We start from the raw sequence: 26,927 nt of genomic DNA on the forward strand, positions 1-26,927 counted from the left end.
GAATCCTGAAAAATGGATTTAGGATCACTGTGGGGGTGTTGGTTTGGGTTAAGTTGGAAGTTTCTGAAATTCGTACTACTGTGTACTAAATTTGGTACAATTTATATTGTGTGGGTGAACCGATAAAGTTTAAATCCTGAAACATGAATTAAGGATCACTGTGGGGATGTATGATTGGGGTATGTAGGAAGTTTTGGAAATTTTTAATTATGTGTACCAAATTTGTTACAATTTGAATTCTTAAACTTAGATTTAGGATCACTGTGGGGTGTTGGTTTGGGTTAAGTAGGAAATTTTGGAAATTCGTACTACTGTGTACTAAATTTGGTACAATTTGGATTGTTGGTCAACCGATAAAGTTGGAATCCTGAAACTTCGATTTAGGATCACTGTGGGGGTGTAGGATTGGGCTATGTAGGATGTTTTGGAAATTGGTACAACTATGTACTAAATTTAGTAGAATTTGAATTATGGGTGAACCAATAGTGGGTGGGTGAATTTTGGCACTGCTGTGTATAAAATTTGGTACAATTTGAATTGTGGGTGAACCTATGGAGTTGGAATCTTGAAACTTGGATTTAAAATCACTGTCGGGGTGTAGGTTTGGGTTAAGTAGGAAGTTTTGGAAATTTCAATTGTGGGTGAATAATTAGAGTTGGAATCCTGAAATTTGAATTTGGAATCATTGGTTGAGGAGGGTACATATGGAAATAATGTGTGTCAAATGGAAAATTTGTTAACATTTGGATTTGGGTGAACCTTTAGAGCTCGAATCATGAAATTTGGTACTAAATGGTACTCAAATTTAATTTATGCTCGATATTAATGTGTGAATTGTTTTTTCAGACATATGCAGTTTTATCTAAAAATAAAATAATATGTTAATACATTATTAAATATTTCCTACATTCGCTAACGAAGTTGCGGGCATATGCTAGTATTGAATATATCCGAATTATTTTAATTTGTTGCAAACGAAGTGACAACTTTAATTTTATGGAGGATATAAAAAATCTAAATCCTGATTAAGGAAAGGAATTTTTTCTCGCAAATAAATTAAATTGTTCAATACACAATTTTTATAGGGGATATTTATATTCAGCTTAAAAATCAGGCAATAAATCGCCCTCTCTTTACCACTTTCCATAATTTAATTTTTCAATAAATTTACATATGCGATGATGCCTGGCCATATCTGCTAACGGTGTTAAATACAAACATTGTAAGTTAACAACACAATCACATTTGCCTTAAATTAATTAAAATTGCTGCAATTTGTAATTAAGTAAACACCATTACAAACGACGGATGACAGACAACAACGGCGGACAGACGCGCAGCACATCACATCATTGGCAGGCCATCACAGCGAGCCTATACGAGTGACGAAAACATGGATGTATGGATGAATGATTGGATCGATGTTCAAGTGAATGAACGGACGAACAGGCATCATTAGCCGTCATCGTCCATTCATACAAGAATCATAACCATAACAACAAAAATGCAATGCAAACTGAAGACAAAGGAGAAAAACGAAAAAAAAAAAAAAAACAATTGATTCACTTTTAACATGAGCCAATTAATGTGTAATGGGCTAACGAATTAACAGCAGCAGCAACAACACCATCACCGAAACGACACGACCAGCGACATCACCACCATCAACATTGCAGCCATCATTATTGATGTGTGTAAGCCAGTCGCTAATGATGAATTAACGTCATTAGCCAGCAGCAGCACCCCACTTCTTCGCACATTGCGAAGCCACCGTCATCATCGCCACCATTCACCCAAATTCGTAAATTGATTTATTTTCAAGAATTTTGAAATATTTACACTTTACTACTTAGTTAGTAATAGTAGTGAATTTGGAAAACACCATTCGAAATTAAATATTTCCAAAAATGATTCGGTTTTTTGCTGGCTATCGTGTTGGTAAATTGTTGGCGTTTTGGTAGGCAATTGCAAAACTTGCCAACAATTAGAGAAAGAATAAAACGAAGTGGGTGGTTTTTATCGAAAAAGGAAAAAGTGATCAAACTTTGTTTTATATAATTATGTTCGATTTTTTCCATAGAAACAACTGTGTTCAAAAGTTTTCGAATTTTTCCAAGAAAATAGTGTTCGAATTTTTTCCATAAAAAATGGATTTCTTTCAATTGAAAAAAAAAACGGTGTTCAATTTTTTGCATAAAACACTGAATTCAAATTTTTTCCCTACAAAATTTTTTTTTTATAGAAATAAGTTGTCAAATGCGACATATCAACAAAAAATGGTGGTTCGGAAAAAATGTGGTTTGATTTTTTTCTATAAAAACGGTTAGGATTTTTTTTGTAGAAAAAAACTCGGCGGACAATGCCATACATTCCCCACTAATAAATAGTTGTTTTTTTTATAAAAACAACAAACTGGGATTAAGCCTGACTATTTTGCAAAAACGAAAAAAACTGTGTTTGAATTCTTTCAATAGAAAATACTGCGTTCAAATTTTTGTTTTTATAAAAAAAAAACAGTTTTCTATAGAAAAGTGTTCGAATGTGTTCGAATTTTTTTCGTTAGAAAAAAAAAACTGTATTTGAATTTTTTCTATAAAAAATGTGTTAGAAAAAACAGTGCTGGAATGTTTTTCGATAGAAAAAATACTGTGCTTGAATTTTTTCAGTAAAAATTTAGTCAATTTTTTTTCTATAAAAAAACTGTTGACATTTTCTGTAGAAAAAAAAAAACAATTTTTAAATTATTTCCATATGAACAACTATGTTCGAATTTTATTTCTATAGAAAAAGCGTATAGAAAACTGTTCTGGATTTTTTTTTAATAGAAAAGGACTTTTTTAAATTCGTTTCTATAAAAACATGTGTTCAAATTTTTTTATAAACAAAATTATGTTAAAATTTTTTCTATAGAAAATACTGTGTTTCTATAGAAAAAAACTGTGTTCTATAGACAAGAAAGAAATTCGAACTGTAGAACAAAACTCAGTTAAATTGTTTATAGACTTTAATTTTTTTCTTTAAAAAAGCAAAAGTTAAAACTGAGAATTTTTCTATAAAAAATAATTTTTTTTTTTGGGAAACGTTGGAATTTTTTCACAGAAAATTTTAAAGAAAGAAATTTCGATATAAAAAACTGTTTTTGATTTTTTTATATAAAAAAATGTCTCAATTTTTTTTGAAAAAATATTTAAACTGTTTCTTTAAATAAAAGGTTTTCAAATTCTTTCCATAGAAACAATCTGGATTCAATTTTTTTCTATAGAAAAAAACTGGGGTCTGATTTTTTTCTATAGAAAAAAACTGGGGTCTGATTTTTTTCTATAGAAAAAAACTGGGGTCTGATTTTTTTCTATAGAAAAAAACTGTGTTTCGAATTTTTTTCTATAGAAAAAAACTGTGTTTCGAATTTTTTTCTATAGAAAAAAACTGTGTTTCGAATTTTTTTCTATAGAAAAAAACTGTGTTTCGAATTTTTTTCTATAGAAAAAAACTGTGTTTCGATTTTTTTTCTATAGAAAATAATGCATTCGATTTTGTCCTATAGAAAAAAGTATTCGATTTTTTCTCTATAGAAAAAAGGGGTTCGATTTATTTTTGCTATAGAAAAAACAGTGTTCAAATTTATTTTTATGTAAAGAAACCGTGTTCTAATTTTTATACCCTTCACCACACTGTGGTACAGGGTATTATGTCTTTGTGCATATGTTTGTAACAGGCAAAAATAATCGAGATAGACCCATGGTTCCTTTTGAGAATATGCATAGAATCACTTTCTGAGTCGATTTATGCATGTCCGTCTGTCCGTCCGTCTGTCCGTCCGTCCGTCTGTCCGTCCGTCCATGTATTTTTGTTAACAAAGTACAGGTCGCATTTATGATCCGATTTGGATGAAATTTGGCACAGGTCACTTAATTGGCCCAAGGACGAACCCTATTGAAATTGGAGAAAATCGGTCCACGTTTAGGCATAGCTCCCATATAAGGGTACCCCAAAATTTTCGGTATTTTGAGGTTCTTGAGCGCGTTTTTTAACTGAATTCGCTGAAATTTGGTACTGTGAGTTCTTATTGGGTAGCAAATCTCTCTACCAGAAATTATAAATAAAGGTCCATTTTTTCGGATAGCCCCCATATAAGATTACCTCCAATTTTCGGTATTTTGGGGGTTTTGATCGCATTTTCCGACCGAATTCGCTGAAATTTGGTACTTTGTGTTCTTATTGGGTAACAAATCTCCCTACCAAAAATTATAAATAACGGTCCATTTTTTCGCATAGCCCCCATATAATGGCACCCCCAAATTTTCGGTATTTTGAGGTTCTTGAGCGCGTTTTTTAAGTGAATTCGCTGAAATTTTGTACTTTGAGTTCTTATTGGGTAGCAAATCTCCCTACCAAAAATTATAAATAAAGGTCCATTTTTTCGGAAAGCCCCCATATAAGGGCACTCCCAATTTTCGGTATTTTGGGGGTTTTGATCGCATTTTTCGACCGAATTCGCTGAAATTTGGTACTTTGTGTTCTTATTGGGTTGCAAATCTCCCTACCAAACATTATAAATAAAGGTCCATTTTTTCGGAAAGCCCCCATATAAGGGCACTCCCAATTTTCGGTATTTTCGGGTTTTTGGGCTCGTTTTATAACTGAATTCGCTGAAATTTTGTACATTGGGTTCTTATTGGGTACCAAATTACTCCACTAAAAATTATAAATATAGGTCCAGTTTTTCTGGTAGTTCCCATATAACGGTACCCCAAAATTTTTGGTATTTTGGGGGTTCTGATCGGATTTTTCGACCAAATTGACTGTAATTTAGTACGTCGAGTTCTTATTAGGTACCACATCTCTCCACTATAAATTATAAATATTGGTCAATTTCTGGTAGCCCCCAGGTTTTGAGGTTCTTGAACCAAATTCTTTTTTCTGGTACAGGGTATTATGTTTTTGTGCATATGTTTGTAACATGCAAAAATAATCGAGATAGACCCATGGTTCCTTTTGAGAATATGCATAGAATCACTTTTTGAGTCGATTTAAGCACGAAATTTTGCACAGCGTAGCAAATTAGGTCTAGAATGATGTGTGTAAAGTTTCCTGAAAATCGGTTCAGATTTATATATAGCTCCCACATATACTTTCGTCAGATTTAATGTAAATGGTGCACCAAAGTCCCTATATATCTTTCGATTTGCACGAAATTTGGCACAGCGTAACAAATTTGGTCTAGAATGATGTGTGTTAAGTTTCCTGAAATCGATTCAGATTTAGATGTAGCTTCTATATCTGACCAAATGAACAATTTAGTATCGGTTGCAGTATGACGTGTTTATGGTTCCAATTTCATTTTACTGGTCCTTTAAAAATGCGACTTCTGTTAGGATTCATCTGTTGAATATACTCAAAGTGGTGAAGGGTATCATATAGTCGGCCCCGTCCGACTTTACTACTTTCCTTACTGGTTTTTTTCTTGGAAAAAAACTGTCTGCGAATTTTTTCTTTAGAAAAAACTGTGTTCGAATTTTTTTCTATAGAAAAAACTGTGTTCGAATTTCTTTCTATAGAAAAAACTGTGTTCGATTTTTTTTCTATAGAAAAAACTGTGTTCGATTTTTTTTTCTATAGAAAAAAATGTGTTCGAATTTTTTTCTATAGAAAAAAAACTGTGTTCGATTTTTTTTCTATAGAGAAAAAACTGTGTTCGAATTTTCTCGGGGTCAACAAATTTTTTGATATAATTCGAATCTACACTAATTATTGAATGTCCCTGCAAAATTTCAAATGAAAATCTCAAGAACTCTTGAAGATATAGCCGATTTATTGTGTCAGCGTCAAGTGACGGCTGAAGGGCTTCTCAAACTTTAAACGCGTTTTGCTCTTTTGCGAATGACGGGCACGATAACTCAAAAACTAATAACCCAATCGATTCCAAATTTGTACACGTTTCTCTGTGAGTGTATAGCTATCGTATGAACTAGGATAAAGCCAATCGGCGAAGATCTTCCTTATTTTTTAACTTGGTTTTTGGTAAAAAATGGGCGATTTCCAAAAAATATTTTTTCAAAGGTCCGCCATTTTGTTATTTTTAGAGCGAAGTCAATAATCCTAGTTCATACGAGAGCCAGACATGTACTCTTTCTATCACCGTTGGAATTTTCGGATTCCGATGTTCCAGTGAGGAGTTATCATGCCCATCATCAAAAATAAGGACTTTTCTTTAATTACAAAGAACAACAACAAAACAATAACAAAAATTTTTTGTAATTTTTTTTCTTCTCTTTTAAATCTTCAATTATATATGTGCAAAGTTACAAACCTTAACAAGCATTGGTATTGATTTACCAGCCCATTGAAAATCTTGAAAAATTAAAATCGAGAATGGGTGGGGTTCCCTTAAACGATTTTATTTTCATTGTAAAAAGCGAAGTTAATCTGTTTTGAAAAAAGTTTTCTATTTTCTATATTGTATTAACACTTTTTTCACTTTTTTAAAACCAGTGTACAAAGACATTGTACTCTTTTCGATACTAAAAATAGAGTTAAAATCATGTTCTATTAAAAAATGGGTTCTGATTGCTAAAACTGTTATCTAAATCAATTCTATGTTGACACCTTGACTTTTGTCTTTATCAATGATTATGTATCACATAATGTTTACAATGAAAAAAGTCAACAATAGCATGCTTCCCTATACAGAGGACGTCCCCTCCCCCTTCCCACCTTCTCCGCTGACAACAATTACTTGTAATTAATGTGTAATTTTCAAATATTTTCAACATGAAATCATAGTGAAATGTTTGTAAACACCAACAACACCACCAACCAACCAGGCCGTTCGTTCGGTTCGTTCCACTTAATTGGCTAACAAAGTTGTTGTTGTTGTGGTGTGGAAACACGATACTGCAAGCGTTTTATATTATATTTTTATTTTTTTTATATAAAAAGCATGACAAACGTGATAAAAAAGGTAGACGACGACAACAAAAACAGCATGATGTGGCATAGAAATTTGAAATTTGTTTGCTTCAACAACGGATTTGATTGTTGTTTGATGCGCTACAATTTTCCTATTAGTAAGAAAAGTCATTATTTTTATTAGAGTATCACCTTCTTTTCAAGATCACGAGTGGAGGTTGGGGTTTCAAGTGGTCGGCGGTGGTGAGATCTACAATGAAAACGGTTTTCATGGTCATTCGGCGTTCGGTGTGTTCGTCGCTACTTCCTTCTCGTCATCGTCACATTGCAAGCTGTGAAGAATTGCAAACACGGGGCGGGGTGACATCACATTGGAGTATCATGTCACACTTTGGTGTTTATGACTGGTTAACTAGACGACTACTGAACGACTGACAATCAGACGGGCAGACAGACAGACTTTCGGCGGACTATTAATGTGGGTAATAAGTACCACATTTTGTATTTATAGAATAAAAAACAAAAACAATAACAAAGCAAACAATGAACTCGATATCTAACATATCAGATTCACATGTAAATGGTGGGAGGAAGGGTGGGAGCAGCAGTGCATTACAAAAAGTAGAAACACACACATCCACATGACAATATAGCGGTTCAGCCCGATAGCATTACATGACCGACCTTCGCGTGCAATTTGGTACTAGGAGTTCAAGGTCTCAAGAGTATTGATTTCCAAAAAAAAACAGGTATTGAGGTTTTTGGAAAATACTTTTTGTTTTTATAGTATTAAAAATTGAGAAAACAACTTATTTGCTCAAAAATATGGAAATTTTGTATGTTTGTTTTTTGGAAAAAAATCGAATTTTTTGATTTTAAAATTGATTTGAATTTTTGCTATATAGAAAAAAAATAGTTTAAATATTTTCCATAACAGCTTAAATTTGTATGCAAAAATTAAGATCGATTTTTTTTACAAAAAAGTTTTTTTCTATAAAAAAATACTTAGATTTTTTATAAAAAACTACTTTGACTTTTTATAAAAAAAAACTACTCTGATTTTTTATAAAAAAAAATACTTTGATTTTTTATAAAAAAAAACAGCTTGATATTTTTATAAATAACGTTGAATTTTTTATATAGAAAAAATTAATTAAAAAAGAAAGTGGAATTTTAAGAAAAATGTGGTCGAAGAACTCGAATTTAAAAAAAAATCGCATTTATTTCTTTAGAATAGTAGTCAATACAAAAATAATTCGAAATTTTTTCTATAAAAAATACATAAAAGGCGCCATTTTAGAAAAAAAAAATCCGAATTAAATTTAAATTTCAAACACAGATTTTTTTCTAAAAAAAACTTCTGCAAACTTTTTTCACAAAAAAAATCAGACCACACTCATTTTTTATAGATAAAATAGAAATCTGTTTTTTATAGAAAAAAATCGAAACTCAGTTTTTTTCTATAGGAATAAATTCGAACACAGTTTTTTCTATAGAAAAAACTGATACGAACTCAGTTTTTTCCATAAGAAAACCAGTAAGGAAAGTAGTAAAGTCGGACGGGACCGACTATATGATACCTTTCACCACCGTTGGTATATTCAACAGATGAATCCTAACAGACGTCGAATTTTTGAAGGACCATTAACATGAAAATGGATCCATAAACATGTCATTCTGCAACCTATACTAAATTTTTCATTTGGTCAGTTACAGGGTTGCTTTAAGCTAGGTTATATTAACTTCAGTACGGTGTGACAAATTTTTTGTCAATCGGCCTACCTTGGGGTCTTTGGTGAACCATTTATCTATCGGACAAAAATATATATGGAATCTATATCTAAATCTGGACCGATTTTCAGGAAACTTAACACACATCATTCTACTCTTAATTCAGTACGCTTTGCAAAATTTCGTGCAAATTGAAAGATATATGGGGATTTTAAATTATATCGGGCGAAAATATATATGGGAGCTATATCTAAATCTGGACAAATTTTCAGGAAACTTAACACACATCATTCTAGACCTTATTCAGTACGCTGTGCCAAAATTTCGTGGAAATCGAAAGATATATAGGGTCTTTGGTACACCATTTACATTAAATCGGACGAAAATATATATAGAAGCTATATCTAAATCTGGACCGATTTTCAGGAAACTTTGCACACATCATTCTAGCCCTAATTTAGTACGATGTACCAAATTTCGTGCATATCAAAAGATATATCATTACATTAAATACACCATTTACATAAAATCGGACGAAAATATATATGGGAGCTATATCTAAATCTGGACCGTTTTTCAGAAAACTTAACACACATTATTCTAGACCTTATTCATTACGCTATGCCAAATTTCGTGTAAATCGAAATATATATAGGAACTTTGGTACACTATTTACATTAAATCGGACGAAAATATATATAGGAGCTATATCTAAATCTGAACCGATTTTTCCCAATTTCAATAGGGTTCGTCCTTGGGCCAAATAAGTGACCTATGCCAAATTTCATCCAATTCGGATCATAAATGCGACCTGTACTTTGTTTACAATTTAACATGGACAGACGGACGGACATGTATAAACCGACTTAAAAAGTGATTCTATGCTTATTCTCAAAAGGAACCATGTGTCTATCTCGTTTCCTTTTGGATGTTACAAACATATGCACAAAGACATAATACCCTGTTACCACAGTGTGGTGAAGGGTATATAGAACTCAGTGTTCGAACACAGTTTTTTTCTATAGAAAAAAATTCGAAACACAGTTTTTTTCTATAGAAAAAATTCGAAACACAGTTTTTTTCTATAGAAAAAAATTCGAAACACAGTTTTTTTCTATAGAAAAAAATTCGAAACACAGTTTTTTTCTATAGAAAAAAATCGAACACAGTTTTTTTCTATAGAAAAAAATTCGAAGGACCTCAGTTTCCACTGAGGGCAATTTTTTTCTATGGAAAAAAATTCGAACTCATTTTTTTTCTATAGAAAAAAATTCGAACTCAGTTTTTTTCTATAGAAAAAAATTCGAACTCAGTTATTTTCTATAGAAAAAAATCGAACAAAGTTTTTTTCTATAGAAAAAAAATGCGAACACAGTTTTTTTCTATAGAAAAAAAAGCGAACACAGTTTTTTTCTATAGAAAAAAAAAACGAACTCAGCTTTTTTTCTATAGAAAAAAAAAACGAACTCAGCTTTTTTTCTATAGAAAAAATCGAACACAGTTTTTTCTATAGAAAAAAATTGAACACAGTTTTTTTCTATAGAAAAAAAATCGAACACAGTTTTTTCTATAGAAAAAAATTCGAACACAGTTTTTTTTCTATAGAAAAAATTCGAACTCAGTTTTTCCAACAGAAAAAATTTGCAAAAAAATCGAACTCAGTTTTTTTGCTATAGAACAAAAATTGGAACACAGTTTATTCTAAAGAAAAAAATTCGAACATAATTTTTTTTTTTATAGAAAATAATACAACAGATTTTTTTTCTATCGAACTCTATTTTTTTCTATAGAAAATAATCGATTTGAACTCATTTTTTCTGTATAACTCAGTTGTTTTTCTATAAAAAAAGTACTCAAATTTTGTTTTTCTATAGAAAAAAATTCTAAGTATTTTTCTACTGAAAAAAAATTATAACTCCGGTTTTTTGTAAAAAATTGAACTCAGTTTTTTAATTAAAAAAACTTAATTAAAAAAACTTAACTCTTAATTCTTTCTATAGAAACAAATTCGAATCAGGGTTTTGTATAGACAAGTTTCGATTTTTGCAACAAAAATAATTTAGAGGCCCTGATAGAGACATAAATTTTTGTCTCTATGAAATCTATATGTTCTGAAATATGGGCCTCCAAAGTTCCAACGGAACCCTGGTAATTTCCAAAACTTTTACAAATTTACTAATATCACAATATGAGAATCAATTTAAAGGGATTGAAGTTCAGATTACAAAACAATTTTCCTATAAAACCCGGTAACGAATTCAGAATAAATAATTTTAATGTTTCCAGAAAAAAATATCTAAGGGGAAAAAAATTAAATCAAATTTTATCTATATTAACATTTTTTCAGTTTTCTACGGGTAAAACTCGATCAATATTTTCTATACCGAAATTCGACCAATATTTTCTATAAGGGGGAAAATTTACAAATGTTTATTTTCTTTAGAAAAAAAAGTTGACTAATTTTTTCAACAGGTAAAAACCTATACAAATTTCTACCAAATTTCGTGTATAAAATATATGAAAAAGAATTCATTTTCTGACTGACTATAAAAAAATTTTAAATTTAATTTGTATCCACTTGAAAAGAGAAGAAATAAAAACTAATAAACAACTCAATTGTTTTTGTGTTTATCTTTTAGTTCCCCAAAAAATAAAAAATAAAAATAATAATATTCATTAATTAAAAAGTATTTAAGACAACGAAAAAAGATAACAACAATTTTATTGAACATGAGAAATTCTACTTGAAAAGCTATCGAGCCATGCTATGTCATGTCATAATAGCTGTAAGAGAACTGAACGTCGCTGAACTGAATGACTGGCAGTGAGTAAACAATTATTCAATATTTATTTTCGCAGTAAAAATATTCAAAATTAAAAACAGACCACAACAACTGGTAATATTTGTTTCTAGCTGACTGTCTGACTGACTAAATGTTGGACAGACTGACAGTCTTCGTTCGATGAGCAAAGTTTGAAAAAAATAAATAAATAAAATAAAAGGAAAAGCAATAAAAACAAAGTGCCACCAAAAGGTTAATGGAAATGATTCATAAATGGCTCTATAAATTATTGAGGATTTGTGTTAACAATTTTATTCAAAACGATGACAAAGATTTTTTTTTTTTTTTTGTAGAGAAAAAATCTACCTTTCTTATACATTTGTTATAGAAAAAATCTTCGGACTCAATAAACATTTTCATAACTCGGTGTTTTTCTATCGATTTAGAAGTTAGTTTATCTAGACGATCTGCATTAAAAATTATTTTTCTTTATAAGAAAGCAATTGCCTTCCCCTTTCAGGAGAATTCAAAAATTTTAATTTCAACTAATTTTTTTCCTTGAGTGTATACTGAACACTTTACAATTTCAAATCAAAAGATTTATATCAGTTTTAAGAAAAGGTAAGGAGGCTATTAACAGAAAATGTATATCAAACCCCGAAAATATAAACAAAGACAACAACAACAACATCAGCAAACAACTAAATCAAAAGCGTGCAAATCAAAGAAACAAGTTTTGATGAAATAAAAAAAACAGAAGCTAGCTACTAAAGAAGAGGGGGGAACACAACATAACAAAGAAACAACAACAGTGGATTGCTTAATGAATAGGTCTGCATGAATGAATCATCGACAGGCAAAGAAACAACCAGCCAACCAACGTCATCATCAGAAACAACAACAACACGGCAAACAACAAAGCCAACAAACAACCATTTCGAACATCAGCTGCAAAAAACGGAAAATATGTCGATATGTCAAGTGGAAGATTGGAGGTTTGTTGTTGGGTTTTGGCAAAAACTATCAAAAAAAACCAAACGAAAAGAAATTAAAAATAAAACAAAACAAAAACCCAGAAACCTGATAAAAGGAACAACAAAAAGGGTCGGATGTACCGAACCCTTTATACCCTACACCTAAGAATGTTTTTAAGTCTTAATGAAAATCGTCGGAACGTGACAAATTCTGTATTCACTATAGGACTGTAGCACCCCCAACTACAATGCAAACAAAACCTCACAGCAGCGGGTCTACGATCTGAGGGGTCTACGATCTGAAACAGAGGGGTCTACGATCTGAAACGACCCGAGTCTTACTCGGTCAACGTCTGTCACCTCAGCGCATTGTGTAAAAGCAATAGGGCTGCTACAACGACAACACACCCAAAGAAAGACCAAGCTTCCCAACAGAGGCAACGGTATTAGCCAATGAGCACGATTATCTCCGTCGTATGACCCTTGAAGACCCAAGGGTGCGAGAACTTACCCATGAAGTCCACAGACTAGTATGCGAGCACTAAAGGATAAAGTGGCTAGGCCATCTGAAGCAATGCAACAATGGTCAGCGGAACAAGTAAATTGTGGGCAACGGCTAAGTCACTCTAGAATCCTGCAAGGAGGGATGACAGGACGACTGTCGAATTTAATGAAGTAACTGTGACAGACCCGAAGAAGTGCGAATGTTATTTTAATCGGCATTCATCGAGCACCCCGAGAGTAAAATGGCGAAAAGGAGTGTACTACGTCGCATAAAGGCTCTCCGAGGTAACATCAAAATTTACGATGGAGGACGTTGCAGATGTCATCAAAAACCTAAGCCATCCAAAGCGTTGGGCCCGGACGGAATATCCATAATAATGCATAAGCTGCTGGATAAACCCCGACTTGAGTATTTAACATCAGCCCTCAACGTGTCGTTAATCACTCACATAGTTCCTGTAGCCTGGAAAATAGACAGGTTGGTCCCGCTATTAAAGCCTGGCAAGCATGCCAACAGGAGTGAATCGTACAGGCCCATTTCATCCCATCGCCAGTAGCAAAGACACTTGAAGCGCCAGTACTGCCATCAAATCTCCGACCGTGTTTGAAACGTTATATAATCAACTATATGTGTGGATGCCAGACGTATGTGGAACTCAGAAACAGGAATCTAAACCCCGCAGAATGAAACAGGGAGTTCCCCAAAGATGGGTGATATCTCCGGAACTGTTCAACCTCTAGCTTTCCGATATTCCACAACCACCGGACAGCATAAATATTGTAATGTATGCGGATGATTGTACGATCATGGCGTCGTGTCGCAATATTGATCGTGTCGCAATATTGATGACATTTGTGAGAGGATAAACTTCTACGTAGCTGATGCAGCAAATTTCTTCCATCTGAGGAATATGAAAATATCCGCAACCAAATCAACAGCTACACTGTTCACCACATGGACGGCTGAAATGAAGCTCCCACTGAACATAATTGTCGATGGAGAACTGATTCCGATCACTATCTACCTGAAGATACTGGGTGTAACGTTCGACGACCTTTTCAAGTCGTCCGCGCATGCCACTGCTTTATGCGATAAGCTGAGAAGTAGGAGCAATGTCCTCAAGCCGCTAACCGGTAGCACTTGGGGCACTAACAAAGAAACCTTGTTGATCTCCTACAAAGCAATAGGTCGGTCGGTGGTCAGCTATGCGACGTCTGTGTGGTTCGCGAACATTCAAACCTGTCGGAATGCCGCCCAGAGAACTGCGATAAGGTGCCTCCTTATGACACGAGTGGACATTTGCATAGGAGGAGTCAATGATCTTATCCGTACATTGGTCACAACAGGATGTTGTCGATGCGGTACCTCCTTGAGTGTTATCGCCGGAATTATCCATTCCATCACCTTATGGATAGAATTCCCACACCCAGGGCATGTACGGAGAGAATGTAGGTCTCTCTCTGGAGAGAAAGTTCCAACGATATAAAAGAGGACTCCTAAATCAAGAGGCTTATCGAGCAGAAATGACCAGCATTCACATGGAAGCAGTGACCCAGGCAATGTACCAAAATATCACGTGAATTCAGTTATTGGAATCCACCCACAACCTATACAGCTGCCTAAAATCGTTAACTACCTCAAAGCTGTGGTTTTCATGTTCCACAGTTAGTCGGAGTCTACTGGACGTCTTGCGCGTTGATACCATCAGCTAGGTCTTCTCGCCATTAACTGCCAGACCCAGACTCCTTCTCAAGTTGTTGAAAGGTGGCTGTTACCGCTCTCATTGTTCGACCCATTATGACATCGACATGATGGTCGGCGTAGGCGAGTAACATGTGTTGTTTGGTGTACGGAGTGCCATTTCTGTTCACCTTTGCCTCTCGTATCACCTTTTCCAGCAGGATGTTTAAAAGCTCATATGACAAACTGTCACCTTGTCTGAATCCTCGTTCGGTATTAAAGGGCTGCGAGAGGTCCTTTCCGACTTTAAATGCTGACCTTGTGCCAGTTAAAGTTATAGCCGAATTAATTTTGCAGGAATGCCAAACGCAGATATGGCTTTAAACACCTCTGAACGGGTAGGATTTCCAGGATTTGGCGCAGAGTTAAAATCTGGTCAATGATATACTTGCCAGGTCTGTTCCATTGGATTCAGTCGTTCACACAGCACACTGGATAGCACTTTATATGCGATGGGAAGGAGACTTATTCCTCTACAGTTGGCAAGTATCGTCTTGTCTCTTTTTTTTGTGCACGGGACACAGGATGCTGAGGTTCCAATCATTGCTTTCCTCTAGCCAAATTGTACTAATCAGCTGGTGCATGCTCCTTACCAGCATCTGACCACTAGTCTTGAATAGTTCGGCTGGTAACCCGTCGGCTCCTGCTGCTTTATATGATCATGGCTAGGTGGTATACACTCTATACCATCATCTCTTATTGGTTCTGGGGTACGTCACCGCCACTATTCGATACCAGAAGCTTTTCAAAATTATCCTTCCAGATCCTCAACACCCTGTCTGTATTTGTCACCAGTTTTCCTTCTTCATCTCTACAGGAGGATGTGTTTGCACCAAAACCTTCGGTTGGTGTTTTACTCGTTGGTAAAATTTCCGAACTTCATTCTGACTCCTGTACATCTCGATTTGCTCACGCTCACGTTTTTTGGTACCCAAGTTTTGCTTTTGCTGCAATTTGTAGGGAGTGGGCAATTCTTTGCCATTGTTCTTCTATAACATTATCGGGACAAGAAGAAGTTTCCGTGTTGTGTTAGATCGCACCTTTGCTGCAACATTAGGACGAGTGCGAACCTTGGCTGCTACAAGGTAGTGGTCCGAATCGATATTCGCTCCTCGGATCAATCGAACGTCTAAAATACTGGATACATGCCTTCCGTCTATCTAAACATGATCAATTTGATTTCTCGTTGCTTGATCACAAGAAATCCAGGTGGCCTTATGTATATGGACATGCTTGAATCTGGTGCTGCTAACTACCATGTTTTTGCTGCCGCGAAGTTAATCAACCAATGGAAACTCAAAGTACCAAATTGTAGCCAATTCGGTTAAAAAAGTGCCTAAACTCCCGAAAATAGCGAATAATAACGATGTTCGTTATATAGAGGCTATCATAAAAATGGACCGATTTCGATCATTTCAGGTGTGAAGATTTGCTACCGAATGAAATCTCAAATTAACGAATTACAGCCAATTCTGTTAAAAACGTAGGGGAGACTGGGGCACCTTCGGCATCGGGGCACCTTCGGCAATCGCGTTTTCAATATGAAGCTCTCACCGTACATCACTAGTTTCGATACATAGGTATCGAATATCGAAATAAATAACTGACACAAAGTTTGAAAGTTCTAGCTAATAAGCTTATTTAGATACATAGATTTTTGTATTTTTATAGATGTTTCTGTAATATTTCAATTCCATTTCGTAAGTATTTCGTGTATACAACTTTTAAAAATTTTAAGACAATATTATTAAAAAGTTGTTAACTACGATGTGTATTATTATAAAAATATTTAAAAATATAATGTTTTTACAAATCTGATCGAAAAAAATTAAAAAAACTATAAAAAGTACATTCGGGGTACATTCGGCATTTTAAAGTGGGGCACATTCGGCCATATACAGATTGTGCAATAGTATTTCCTTAAAATGTTTTTGAGTTTGTCTTTAAAACTAATCCTTTAATATGGCCCGAAAATGCATATATAAGATCAAACGTGCTTGTATTGACGAAAATGCGATAGAAAGCCCCTATTTCTGATGATGTGTACGACCTTGAGATGTAAACGTCCGCCGCTAGAAAATAAAGCCCTATAATTCAAACATTGTGTGGCGTATTAAAACCAAATAGAGCCTTTAGAGGATCAGAATTTCAACCAGACTGATAGCGATGACAATTACCCGGCTATGACTATGGTGCCGAATGTGCCCCATCAAATGCCGAAGGTACCCCGGGTTGGGGCACATTCGGCGAATTTGACTTTTTTTACAAAAATGAAAAAATTTTTAACTAATACTATTTTTATATATCTTTTTGGAACTATTTTTGATAATTAAGAGTCAGAGGACAATAATCAGCCATAAAGTTGTTATATATGTTCAATAAGTACTGAGATATAGAGCTCTAAAAAAAAAGTGCCGAAGGTGCCCCAGTCTCCCCTACTAAAAATTAAAAAAAGAATATTTAGAGGTAACCCTTTTCCGGGAGAATAAATGAAGGTGTTGCAAACGGTATGACAAAATTAATATACACTCCACCTCATGGTGGAGGTTAAAAAATGATTCAAGCTTAAAGAAACTACGCCAAGTCCGGACCTGCCACTCATTCAACATTTTGTTTTCATTCAGCCCATGTTGTTGGTGTTTATGAACAAAAAACGAAATGATCTACTCCAAAAGAGCTGAGCCATGGTAAATGTTCAACCTTCTTGAAAGGTCGCTTTTGCGTAGCAAGGAGAACCATAACTTCATACAATGCAAAACAACCTGACATCGGGTGTAGACAATAGCAGGCAGGCAAGGCAAGCTGAGAGATACCCTTTTGTCTTTCCTATTAAAATGGCAAAAAGAAATCAAACACACATGTATATAGCCACTTCCAAGTAAAAGGAGATATAAAAAGGGAGAGGGTACCAGCAAAAACAACAATAATAATAATAACCCATCCGTCATAGCTATAATGCCGCTCAAGAGGTAGTTTGCCTTTATATTAAAAAAAAGAAACCCATGCAGCAAGTAGGCAATAATAAAAAAAAACTACAATCACAAACACTCACACGCACACACAGAGGAACAAGCAGCAAAATCAGAAAACCAGCTCTGTATTTATTTTTTTCTAATTCTAAACGGAGCTGATTTTAAAATGTGTGTTTATGCTGTTGCTGCTGCTGGTGGTGTTGTTATTACTGGATGGTTGTCTTGTCTTGTCTTTATTAAATTACCGGAAATTGTTTTGGTATAAAAAAAAAACAGACAACAACTTCACCACGCACCACAAATGTAGGGAGTTGTTGTTCTGGCAACTGTCATGTGCCCAGAAGTCCAACAACAACAGCAACAACAACTAAATGTTTCAAGTGTGCCCAACTTAGATTTCATCATTCATTCATTTTTTTCTATGTAACTAAAAGTTGTTGGGGATAAACAATTTATTTAGAAATTAAATCGAAAAACATAACGAGAACAACAACAACAACTACAACTTACCTTTCAAATTCACAGGGAAATGCAAAGGCGGGTATATCGTGTATTGTCTTTTCATCACGAAAACTCTCGGGAAAACTTTCTGTAATAACGCCCACTGGTGCACCGCTATAGCTACTACCACCACCATTGTGTCTTATGTTTGTTGTTGTTGTCTGTTCAATGCCATCATGAGTTCGTGTTACCTCACACCAATATTCGAATAATTTTTTAACATCAGTTCTGTAAAGAAAAAGGGGAAAAGGTTAAGAATTGTTTGATGAAATGTATTTTTTTTTTTTGTTTTTAACTGGTAAGTGGGTGGCATAAATGATTCCCAGATGTGTGATAATCAGGCGAGGAATTTCAAGTGTTCCGAAAACCCTATAATCATCATATGGTCGCTGTGTTGTAATGACCATGTGTTGCGCATCATCATAGTCACTCGTGACTGACTGACCGAACGGCCACTCCTTGATGTTTGGAATAAAAGGATATTTATTTTACAATAAATTGTTAAACAAACAGTAACACCATGAGGACAAATGGTTGTAAGGGGTAAAACGCCTTATCGAAAAGAAATGTGGCATGCCATGGGAGGGAGTTATTTCTTTTGCAAAATGTCATCCTTTTGCCAGATGATATTTTTATGTTAAACTTACCTCATCAAATTCCTTAAAAGAGATTTAAGACTTGTCTTTAAAAATTGGAACTAAAAGTCTTCAAAAATCCATACAATATTTTAAAAACCAGTAAAAAAAGTAGTAAAATCGGACGGGGCCGACTATATCATATCCTTCAGCACTTTGGGTATATTCAAAAAATGCATCCTAACATACGTCGCCTTTTTGAGGGACCATTAACATGAAATTGCTTGAATTATAATGTGATTTTTATCTAAATGTGAGCGGAGTTAGATCGATTCATAAACATGTCATACTGTAACCTATACTACATTTTATTTGGACAGAGATACAGTCGTTTGTTATTTGAAACTATTTCAGCAAAATTGTGCAATATTTAGTGGCAATCGGCGTAACTTTGGGTCTTTGGTGCACCATTTACTTAAAACGGACGAAACTGTATATTAGAGTCATATCTAAATCTGTACCGAATCCAAAAAAACTTGACGTTAGCCTATATCAACGCCCGTCAGGGTCCCGACTGTATTAGAACGGAGCCTATGCCATGGTTGACCTCAATCCCTCACATACAGCACATTCTACGGAGTCAAATTTTAATAACCACTGTTGGCTGTCGAAGCGGCTACTGGTATTGATGAGACTCCCGTATTAGAACGGAGCCTTGTTGATACCTGGGCGCCTCCTTGGCATGGTAAGAGGCTATGCCATGGTTGACCTCAATCCCTTACATACAGCACATTCTATGGAGTCAAATTTTAATAACCACAGTTGGCTGTCGAAGCGGCTATTGGTATTGATGAGACTCCCGTCGTTAAGATGGATGATTCACCAGTACCAGCAACTGCTAATCAGGTCGATGCCAAGGAGATAGATGCCAAGAGAACGTACCGGAAAGCAGTTAACTACTGTATCCGATTCATCGGACGGGACAGCGACTCCATCACGGACGACTCAATCAAGAGGAACCTAAAATTCATCCGGAAGTTCTCCAGGAATTATCCGAATTATATTGCGAGGGACTTCTTGATTGAAAAGATCCTCCGACCGAGTACGAAGACCACCACGTTAGTCCCTTCAAAGAAAGAGAAGAATCACTTTGTGAGTCGATTTATGATGTACGTCTGTCCGTCCATGTATTTTTGTTAACAAAATTTGTATTTGGATGATATTTGGCACAAGTCACCCAAGGACGAACCCTATTGAAAATGGGAAAAATAGGTTCAGATTTAGATATAGCTCCCATATATATTTTCGTCCGATATAAGGTAAATGGTGTACCAAAGTCCCTATATATATCTTTCGATTTGCACGATATTTGGCATATAGTACTGAATTAGGTCCAGAATGATGTGTGCCAAGTTTCGAGAAAATCGGTTCAGATTTACATATAGCTTCCATATATAGATTCGTCCAATTTAAGGTAAATGGCGCACCAAAGTCCCTAAATATCTTTCGATTTGCACGAAATTTGACACAGAGTACTGAATTAGGTCCAGAATGATGTGTGCTAAGTTTCGAGAAAATCGGGTCAGATTTACATACATACATATTCTACATATGTATCCCCAGTGGTGAAGGGTATCATATAGTCGGCCCAGTCCGACTTTACTACTTTCCTTGCTGGTTTTATCTGTTGACAATATTTTATTTTTTTAGTCGATTTTGCACCGGTCGGCAAAAGTCGATATTAGATCGAAAAGTCTAAAAATTGACTTCTTGGTCAGATGAAAAAATCGACTTTTATTGCTGAAGTTTATATAGAGACCAACATTTCCCATATGGATACTTGCATTTCCGCTGCTTTTAATTTTTAGCTATTGAATTCCTGATAACAACAATATAATCATCTTATCGAAGATATGCGTCTCCAAAGTACGGTAAGTACCTTAGATTTTTTTTATTATATCCGTGTTAACAAATTCAAAAAAGATTCGAATCCGTCAGGGACCCTAAACTAAACTTGTTCGCGATATTTGAATGAGCATATTTTTGATTTTTTATTTATTTATTTTTGTGGCAAGTGAACAGGTTCGGAAATAAATTCAGTCGTTGATTTGCAGATGCAGGTATTAGTCATCCTTAGAAAGAGTTGCATGAATTCCTCTTCCTGTGAAAAAGCTGCCGGTATTCTTTTTCCTATAGCAGAGCTGGAAGTCTTATTCCTAGAAGAGAACTGTAGGTCTTCTTCTTCCTCGAGGAGAACTGTAGGTATTCTTCTTTCAGTGACAGAGCTGCAGGTATTCTTCTTCCTGTGAAAGAGCTGCAGGTATTCCTCTTCCGGTGGAAGAGCTGCAGGAGTCTTCTTCTTGTGGAAGATCTGCACCTATTCTTCTTCCTATAGGAGAGCTGGAGGTCTTCTTCCCAGTGACGGGTCGCCGGCCATCGACTCCTGAATGTGGCAGATTTTCTGAGAGTTTTTTTTTTTTTTTTGAAATCAATTCGACAATGATACCCCCCATGTAGGGGGTCACTGGCCATCGACTCCCGTATGTGACAGATTTTCTCCGAGTTTGGAGATTTTTGAAACCAATTCAATTCCTTGACCATTAGAGAAGTACTTGATGCCCAGACATTTACCATACATGGACATTGATCTTCGATTTTTGCATTCATTTGCCGATACATTAAGCAACGCACTTCAAAAGTACCAAGCCAATTTCATAGACATTCTTCAATTGGCCAACCAGTCCTACCAAATTGCCCATAGCAGCAAATTGGCAAACATGATTCATCACAATTACATTTTTTCCGCGCAAGGAGTAGATGCAGCAATGAATTACATTTGCCTCGAAAAGGAAATGAAGAAGAAGAACAAGAAAAAAGTAAATCGTTACAGTCAAGAAAATACCCATCAGAAATGAGTGAGTGTGAGTCATCACACAAGGCAAACATACGGACAGACAGACAGAAAAGTCAAGTAGCCGCAATTATCAGCTTTAGACAAAGTTAAGTCATACAATTAATTGATTGGCCAAATAGTGTATAGTCACCAGCCAGGGCTCTTCACCCCCTCTCGCTTTTTGTTGATTTTACACACAATAGATTCTCATCACACCTATGGCATTGCATTGTTGGTGTTTTTGTTGTTGTTGTGACCCTTGAGGTAAACAACCAGCACAACCCTGACATAATCACAATGGAAAAACTCTCGCGCGCACACACACTCACTCACAGAGATACTCCCATAAAAAGAGTTTGGAAGTAAATCTTAAGAAAAACCACCTGAAGCTAAAAGTGAGGGAATGAGGAGAGGGGAGAAGTGGGGAGAACCAATTCAAAACACAAACTGTCAATCACTGAAGCATAACGCCCACATTTTATTCACAGGCCAAAATAGAAACGACAAAAACACACAAACAACCACAATAACATTGATGACGTTTTGCATTTTTCTCCATGAAAACAACACAAAAAAAAGGAGGAAAATTCAAACAAAAGAGGGGGACACATGAAAGATAGTAACACAATAACTAAAAAGGGGGCTTCAAAAGCAACTTGAAATCATCGTTAACTCACTTGTTTCGAGAACTCATGTTTCAGCTGGTTAGTAGTAGCTGGCTGATAAGCTGCTGCTGCGGCTGTAGCTGCTACTCGGGGACAAAAGAAGGATGTTACAACGAATGAACGAAAACAACAACGACGACAGAAATGACGGCGCTGTTTATTTCACAATTTTTGTTGTTCTCTGGGCAAACATTTAAAACACTCTATATTTTATATTTTTTGTTTGTTTTATTTCCACTTATTCTTCTTCTTTTTCTTTGTGCAGACACAACAACAATTGCTCACTTCACTTTTTACACAGACTTTTTTGTTTGCAAATTTGCAAATATTTTTGTATTTATTTATTTTCTTCTTTCTTCAATTTTGTTATCTGTAAAATATCTGAGGCCGTATTATAATGCTGCTGTTGTTGTTACTACTACTGCTGCTGCCTTGTATGTATTTCAGATAAGAGCAGCTTTTATGGAATTAAAATTTTTTCTACACTTTTTTTCTGCTTTATTTTGGATGATTTTCTTCTATCTTTTTTCATTTATTTGCCTATCATCATTTGTTGTTGTTGTTGGCTGGCAGACACACTTGGGGCCCCCAAACAATTTACTCATTCCCGACACACAACACACTTTGATTTTGCAAAATATTACAAATACAAGATAGAAATTTTCCAATACTTTTGCTACTCTTTGCACAATGACCGACCAATTAAATACAACCGACGATTTTGATTACACTTTGAAATTCTCTTTTTTGTTGTCGCTTTGTTTTCACTAGTAATTCCGACGATTTTTTTCTTCTGTTTATCAAGGCTGGGTTGGAGTTTTTTTGTTGTTTTGTAATTGTTGTATTAATTTGGAAAGAGAAACACAAAAAAAAACTAAAATTTCAACTGGAAATCATTTGTCAGCAGCCCCAACCATTCACTCACTACATTTCAACTGTGAATCCGCTGACAGAGTGTATGACAGACTTTGGAGCCGTGGCAGACGGCGGCGTAAATCAAATGACGCCGTTGGTTCTTTACGACGACGTCGTTGCCATTGTTTGTGTTATCAATTTACAGCGGATAACGCAATATATCCGTCAGTAGACATTTGGGACAAATATGTTTGAAAATCGACCAAAAACTTAAAAAAAAAAAAACAAACACATAAAGTTTGAACATTAGCATTATTTCGACGGATCAATAAAAACTTGAAATGTGGAATGCGAATTGGTGATGAGATGCAGAGTCTTTTCAAAGAGATGGTTTTGAAAGCGCGTACGAAAAGTACTATATGGTACTATAATCGGTACAAATTTAATCTATCTATACTAATAAAAGAGTAAAGTCATCGATTGACTGATTTAACGATTCATCAACGCCCAGACTAAACGGCTGAGGCTAGAATCTTGATATTTTGGGTGAGGGTCACTCTTAATCCAAAGGCGACAAATAAGGCTGCGTTTTTGGAAATTTGTACTAGAACGGTACGAAAAGTTCTAAAAAGAACTAAATATGTTATCATTTGTATTTGGCGAACCGGTGGAGGTAGAACTCTGAAATTTTGTTTGGTGGTCGTTGATTGAGTGTAGTATAGATGTACTAAAGGATTTTTGGAAATTCGAACTATAACTATCCGAAAAGTACGAAAGTGTACTAAATTTAGTACAATTCTGTAGCATTTGAACGGATAGCGATAAAAATTTGGAGTGTGTATTATGATTTGGAAGTAGGGTCCATTTAAGGATATGGTTTTGTAAGCGTATACTCATGTGTACGAAAAGTACTATATGGTACTATATTTGGTACAAATTTAATTTGGAGATACAAATCGAGCTGGAATTCTGGAATTTGAAATTAAAACTACCATTGGAGTGTAGGATTGGGATATTAACGTAGTTTTGGAAATTTGTTACTTGTGTGTACGAAAAGTATTAAATCGTACTATAATCGGTACAGTTTGGATTTGGGTGAACCAACAATGAAATTTGAAGTTAGGATCACTGTAGGGGTGTGGGATTGGGGTCAGGATTCAGTTTAAGATAATAATACTTATGGGTACTAAATGGTACTAAATTTGGTACAATTTGAATTTTAGGTGAACCGATAAAGCTAGAATCATGAAATTTGGAGTCAGGTTTACTGTTGAGGTGTAAGATTGAGATATGTAGGAAGATTTAGTAAATAGTACTAAAGTGTACTAAATTTAGTACAATTTGAATTGTGAGTCAACCGATAGAGTTGGAATCCTGAAACTTGGATTTGGGATCACTGTGGGGGTGTAGGGTTGGGGTATGTAGGAAGCTTTAGAATTTTTTACTAAATGTTTTAGAATTTTGTACTAAGTGTACTAAATTTGGTACAATTTAAATTGTGGGTGAAGCGATAGAGTTGGAATCCTGAAATTTTGATTTATGATCACTGTGGAGGTGTAGGAAGGTTTGGAAATGGGTACAACTATGTACTAAATTTAGTACGATTTGATTTGTGGGTGAAGCGAAAGAGTTGGAATCTTGAAATTTTGATTTAGGAACACTGTGGAGGTGTAGGATTGGGGTATGTAGGAAGTATTAAAAATTCGTACAAATGTGTACTAAGTTTTGTACAATTTAATCTTTTGTTGAACCAATACAGCTGGAATCCTGAAATTTGGAGTAAGGGTTACAGTATGGGGTGTAGGACTGCGATATGTAGAAAATTTTGGAAATTTGTACTAATGTGTTCAAAATAGTACCAAATGTGGATTTGAGTAGACTGATAGAGCTAGAATCTTGAAATTTGAAGTTAGGATCACTGTCGGGGTGTTCGAATGGGGTATGTAGGAAGTTTGGGAAATGTCTACTAATGTGTACTAAATGGCACTAGATTTGGCACAGTTTGGATTAAAAGATTTTCATTGGATTGCATGATGCAGGTAGTAATGGAAATTTGTACCTATGTGTATTAAATGGCACTAAATTTGAAACAAATTGGATTTAGGTGAACCGATAGAATCCTGAAATTTGGAATTAAGATAGGGGTATGTGGAAATTGCTGGAAATTCGTATTTATGATTGTTAATGTAGGTAGTTATGGCAATTTACATTAATATTTGCTTACTGGTACTTAATTTGGATTTGGGTGAAGCAATATTTGAAATTTGGAAATTTTACAGGAGTACAAAGGGAAAAAATACACCAAATTTTGTATAGAGCTAGATTTCTTTTGCGGTCAGAATTTGTGTGTAGGGTTGAGTCCTATAAGATAACATTGGTACTAAACGGTTCTAAAAGTGTTAATATTGGTTGGTATTGGGTTTTAAATACTTCCCACATTCGCTAACGAAGTACCGGGTATATGCTAGTATCAAATAAATGCCAATTTGTTTGAAAAACGTACTCAGTTCCCAAAAAATAGCGAATGTTTGTATTGAAACCAATAAGATTGATATTGAAATATTGAGGGATACCCTGATTACCTCGTTTCGGATAATTTTTGGTAAGTCCTGATTTAGATTAAGCATGTTCATTTGCGGCAATTCTACTTCATGCGTCTGCACAAGACAATTCGGTTTAAAAACATTTGCCTTTTTTACATTTTGTGAATGTTTTTTTTTTTTATTTTTGAAAAAAGAAACAAAACAACATTAAAGGAATAATAGAAATATGAAAAGTGCATACAGAAATACCCTCATCGAAAATATTCTGGATTTGTATCGATATTTCAAATTATTGATGCTACAATACGAAATACACAAAAAAAAAATTGCCAGAAAATTGCCCGTATGAGAACTTTTTTTATATTTCTATTTCCCTTGTGTCTCTCTTCTACAAGTAAAGACTTGCCCAAGTAAACTTGCCTAATATTAATTGGGACTAAGTAGATTTGGTACACATCTAGAACATAAACGCGTATTTACATATAATGTTTAATAATGATTAAGGAGTTTATTTTCTTAATCAGGCTGAATTTGCCATGATTTATCATACAAATTTAAATCATTGTGCGGCAGGGTTTATTTTAATCAAAAACATAATACTAATGAGAGAGAGGAAAATTCGTTATCGTTGTAGTTTCTTACAGTACGGGAACAGACCAAATGTAGTATTTTTATTCTACTCAATTAAAAAGCAACAAAGTGTAAAATTGTACTGTGTCTAAACATAATATAATGGTTACACTAAATTCGCCATTACTGTAATAACCGAATTTGACAGCTGTTAAATTACACTGTCAATCTCCGCTTTTGTTTTGCTCCAGCAATTCGTTTCGATTGTGGTTGATTTTTGATTTTGTGTTTTTGCCTTCCTCTTCTTCTTTTCTGTCGAAAATTTTTCTCGTGTTGTTGTACGGAGCAGAGAAATTTGTTTTGTTCAAAAGAACAAAATTATACAAAAAAGTAAACAAATCTAAGCAAATATAACTGACATTTGTGGAGAATTTGGCGCGCTATAAAACAATAAAATAAAGAAATATTTATAAATAAAACAATTGTAAAGAAATATCGGTAAAAGCAAGTGAAAAAAGTGCAACAGCAAGTTACTGATTGACTGACGACTGACAACAAACACTCACACACAAACAGGGTCACACACGCAAAAGTCGTGTACTTGCAATTAATACAATTTGTTGTTGTTGCTGCCGTTTGGTCGTGTTGTTGTTGTTTAATTTAAACAAAGCAGATTAATTGGATTGATAAAAAAAAGAAGAAATATTTGTG

The 26,927-nt window shown here is 34.7% G+C and overlaps 1 protein-coding gene across 4 annotated transcripts in view; it reads right to left on the minus strand.

The window, feature by feature from the left end:
• The window catches only part of LOC133326872 (DENN domain-containing protein 1B), a 66,911-nt gene extending 44,596 nt beyond the window's left edge, over positions 1 to 22,315 (minus strand). For all 4 annotated transcript variants that reach the window (XM_061535482.1, XM_061535481.1, XM_061535480.1 and 1 more), the window contains exons 1-2: positions 22,261 to 22,315; positions 18,125 to 18,343 (exon numbers count right to left, since the gene is read on the minus strand). In XM_061535482.1, the coding sequence (XP_061391466.1) occupies positions 18,125 to 18,343; positions 22,261 to 22,277 (236 nt within the window). In that variant the 5' untranslated portion in view covers positions 22,278 to 22,315. The remainder of the gene's footprint in view (positions 1 to 18,124; positions 18,344 to 22,260) is intronic.
• Positions 22,316 to 26,927: the final 4,612 nt, after the last annotated feature.

Source organism: Musca vetustissima, unplaced genomic scaffold (genome assembly GCF_032173495.1).
Source record: "Musca vetustissima isolate MV318-11 ecotype Yass unplaced genomic scaffold, APGP_CSIRO_Mvet_v1 utg4512, whole genome shotgun sequence".
Lineage (NCBI taxonomy): Eukaryota > Metazoa > Arthropoda > Insecta > Diptera > Muscidae > Musca > Musca vetustissima.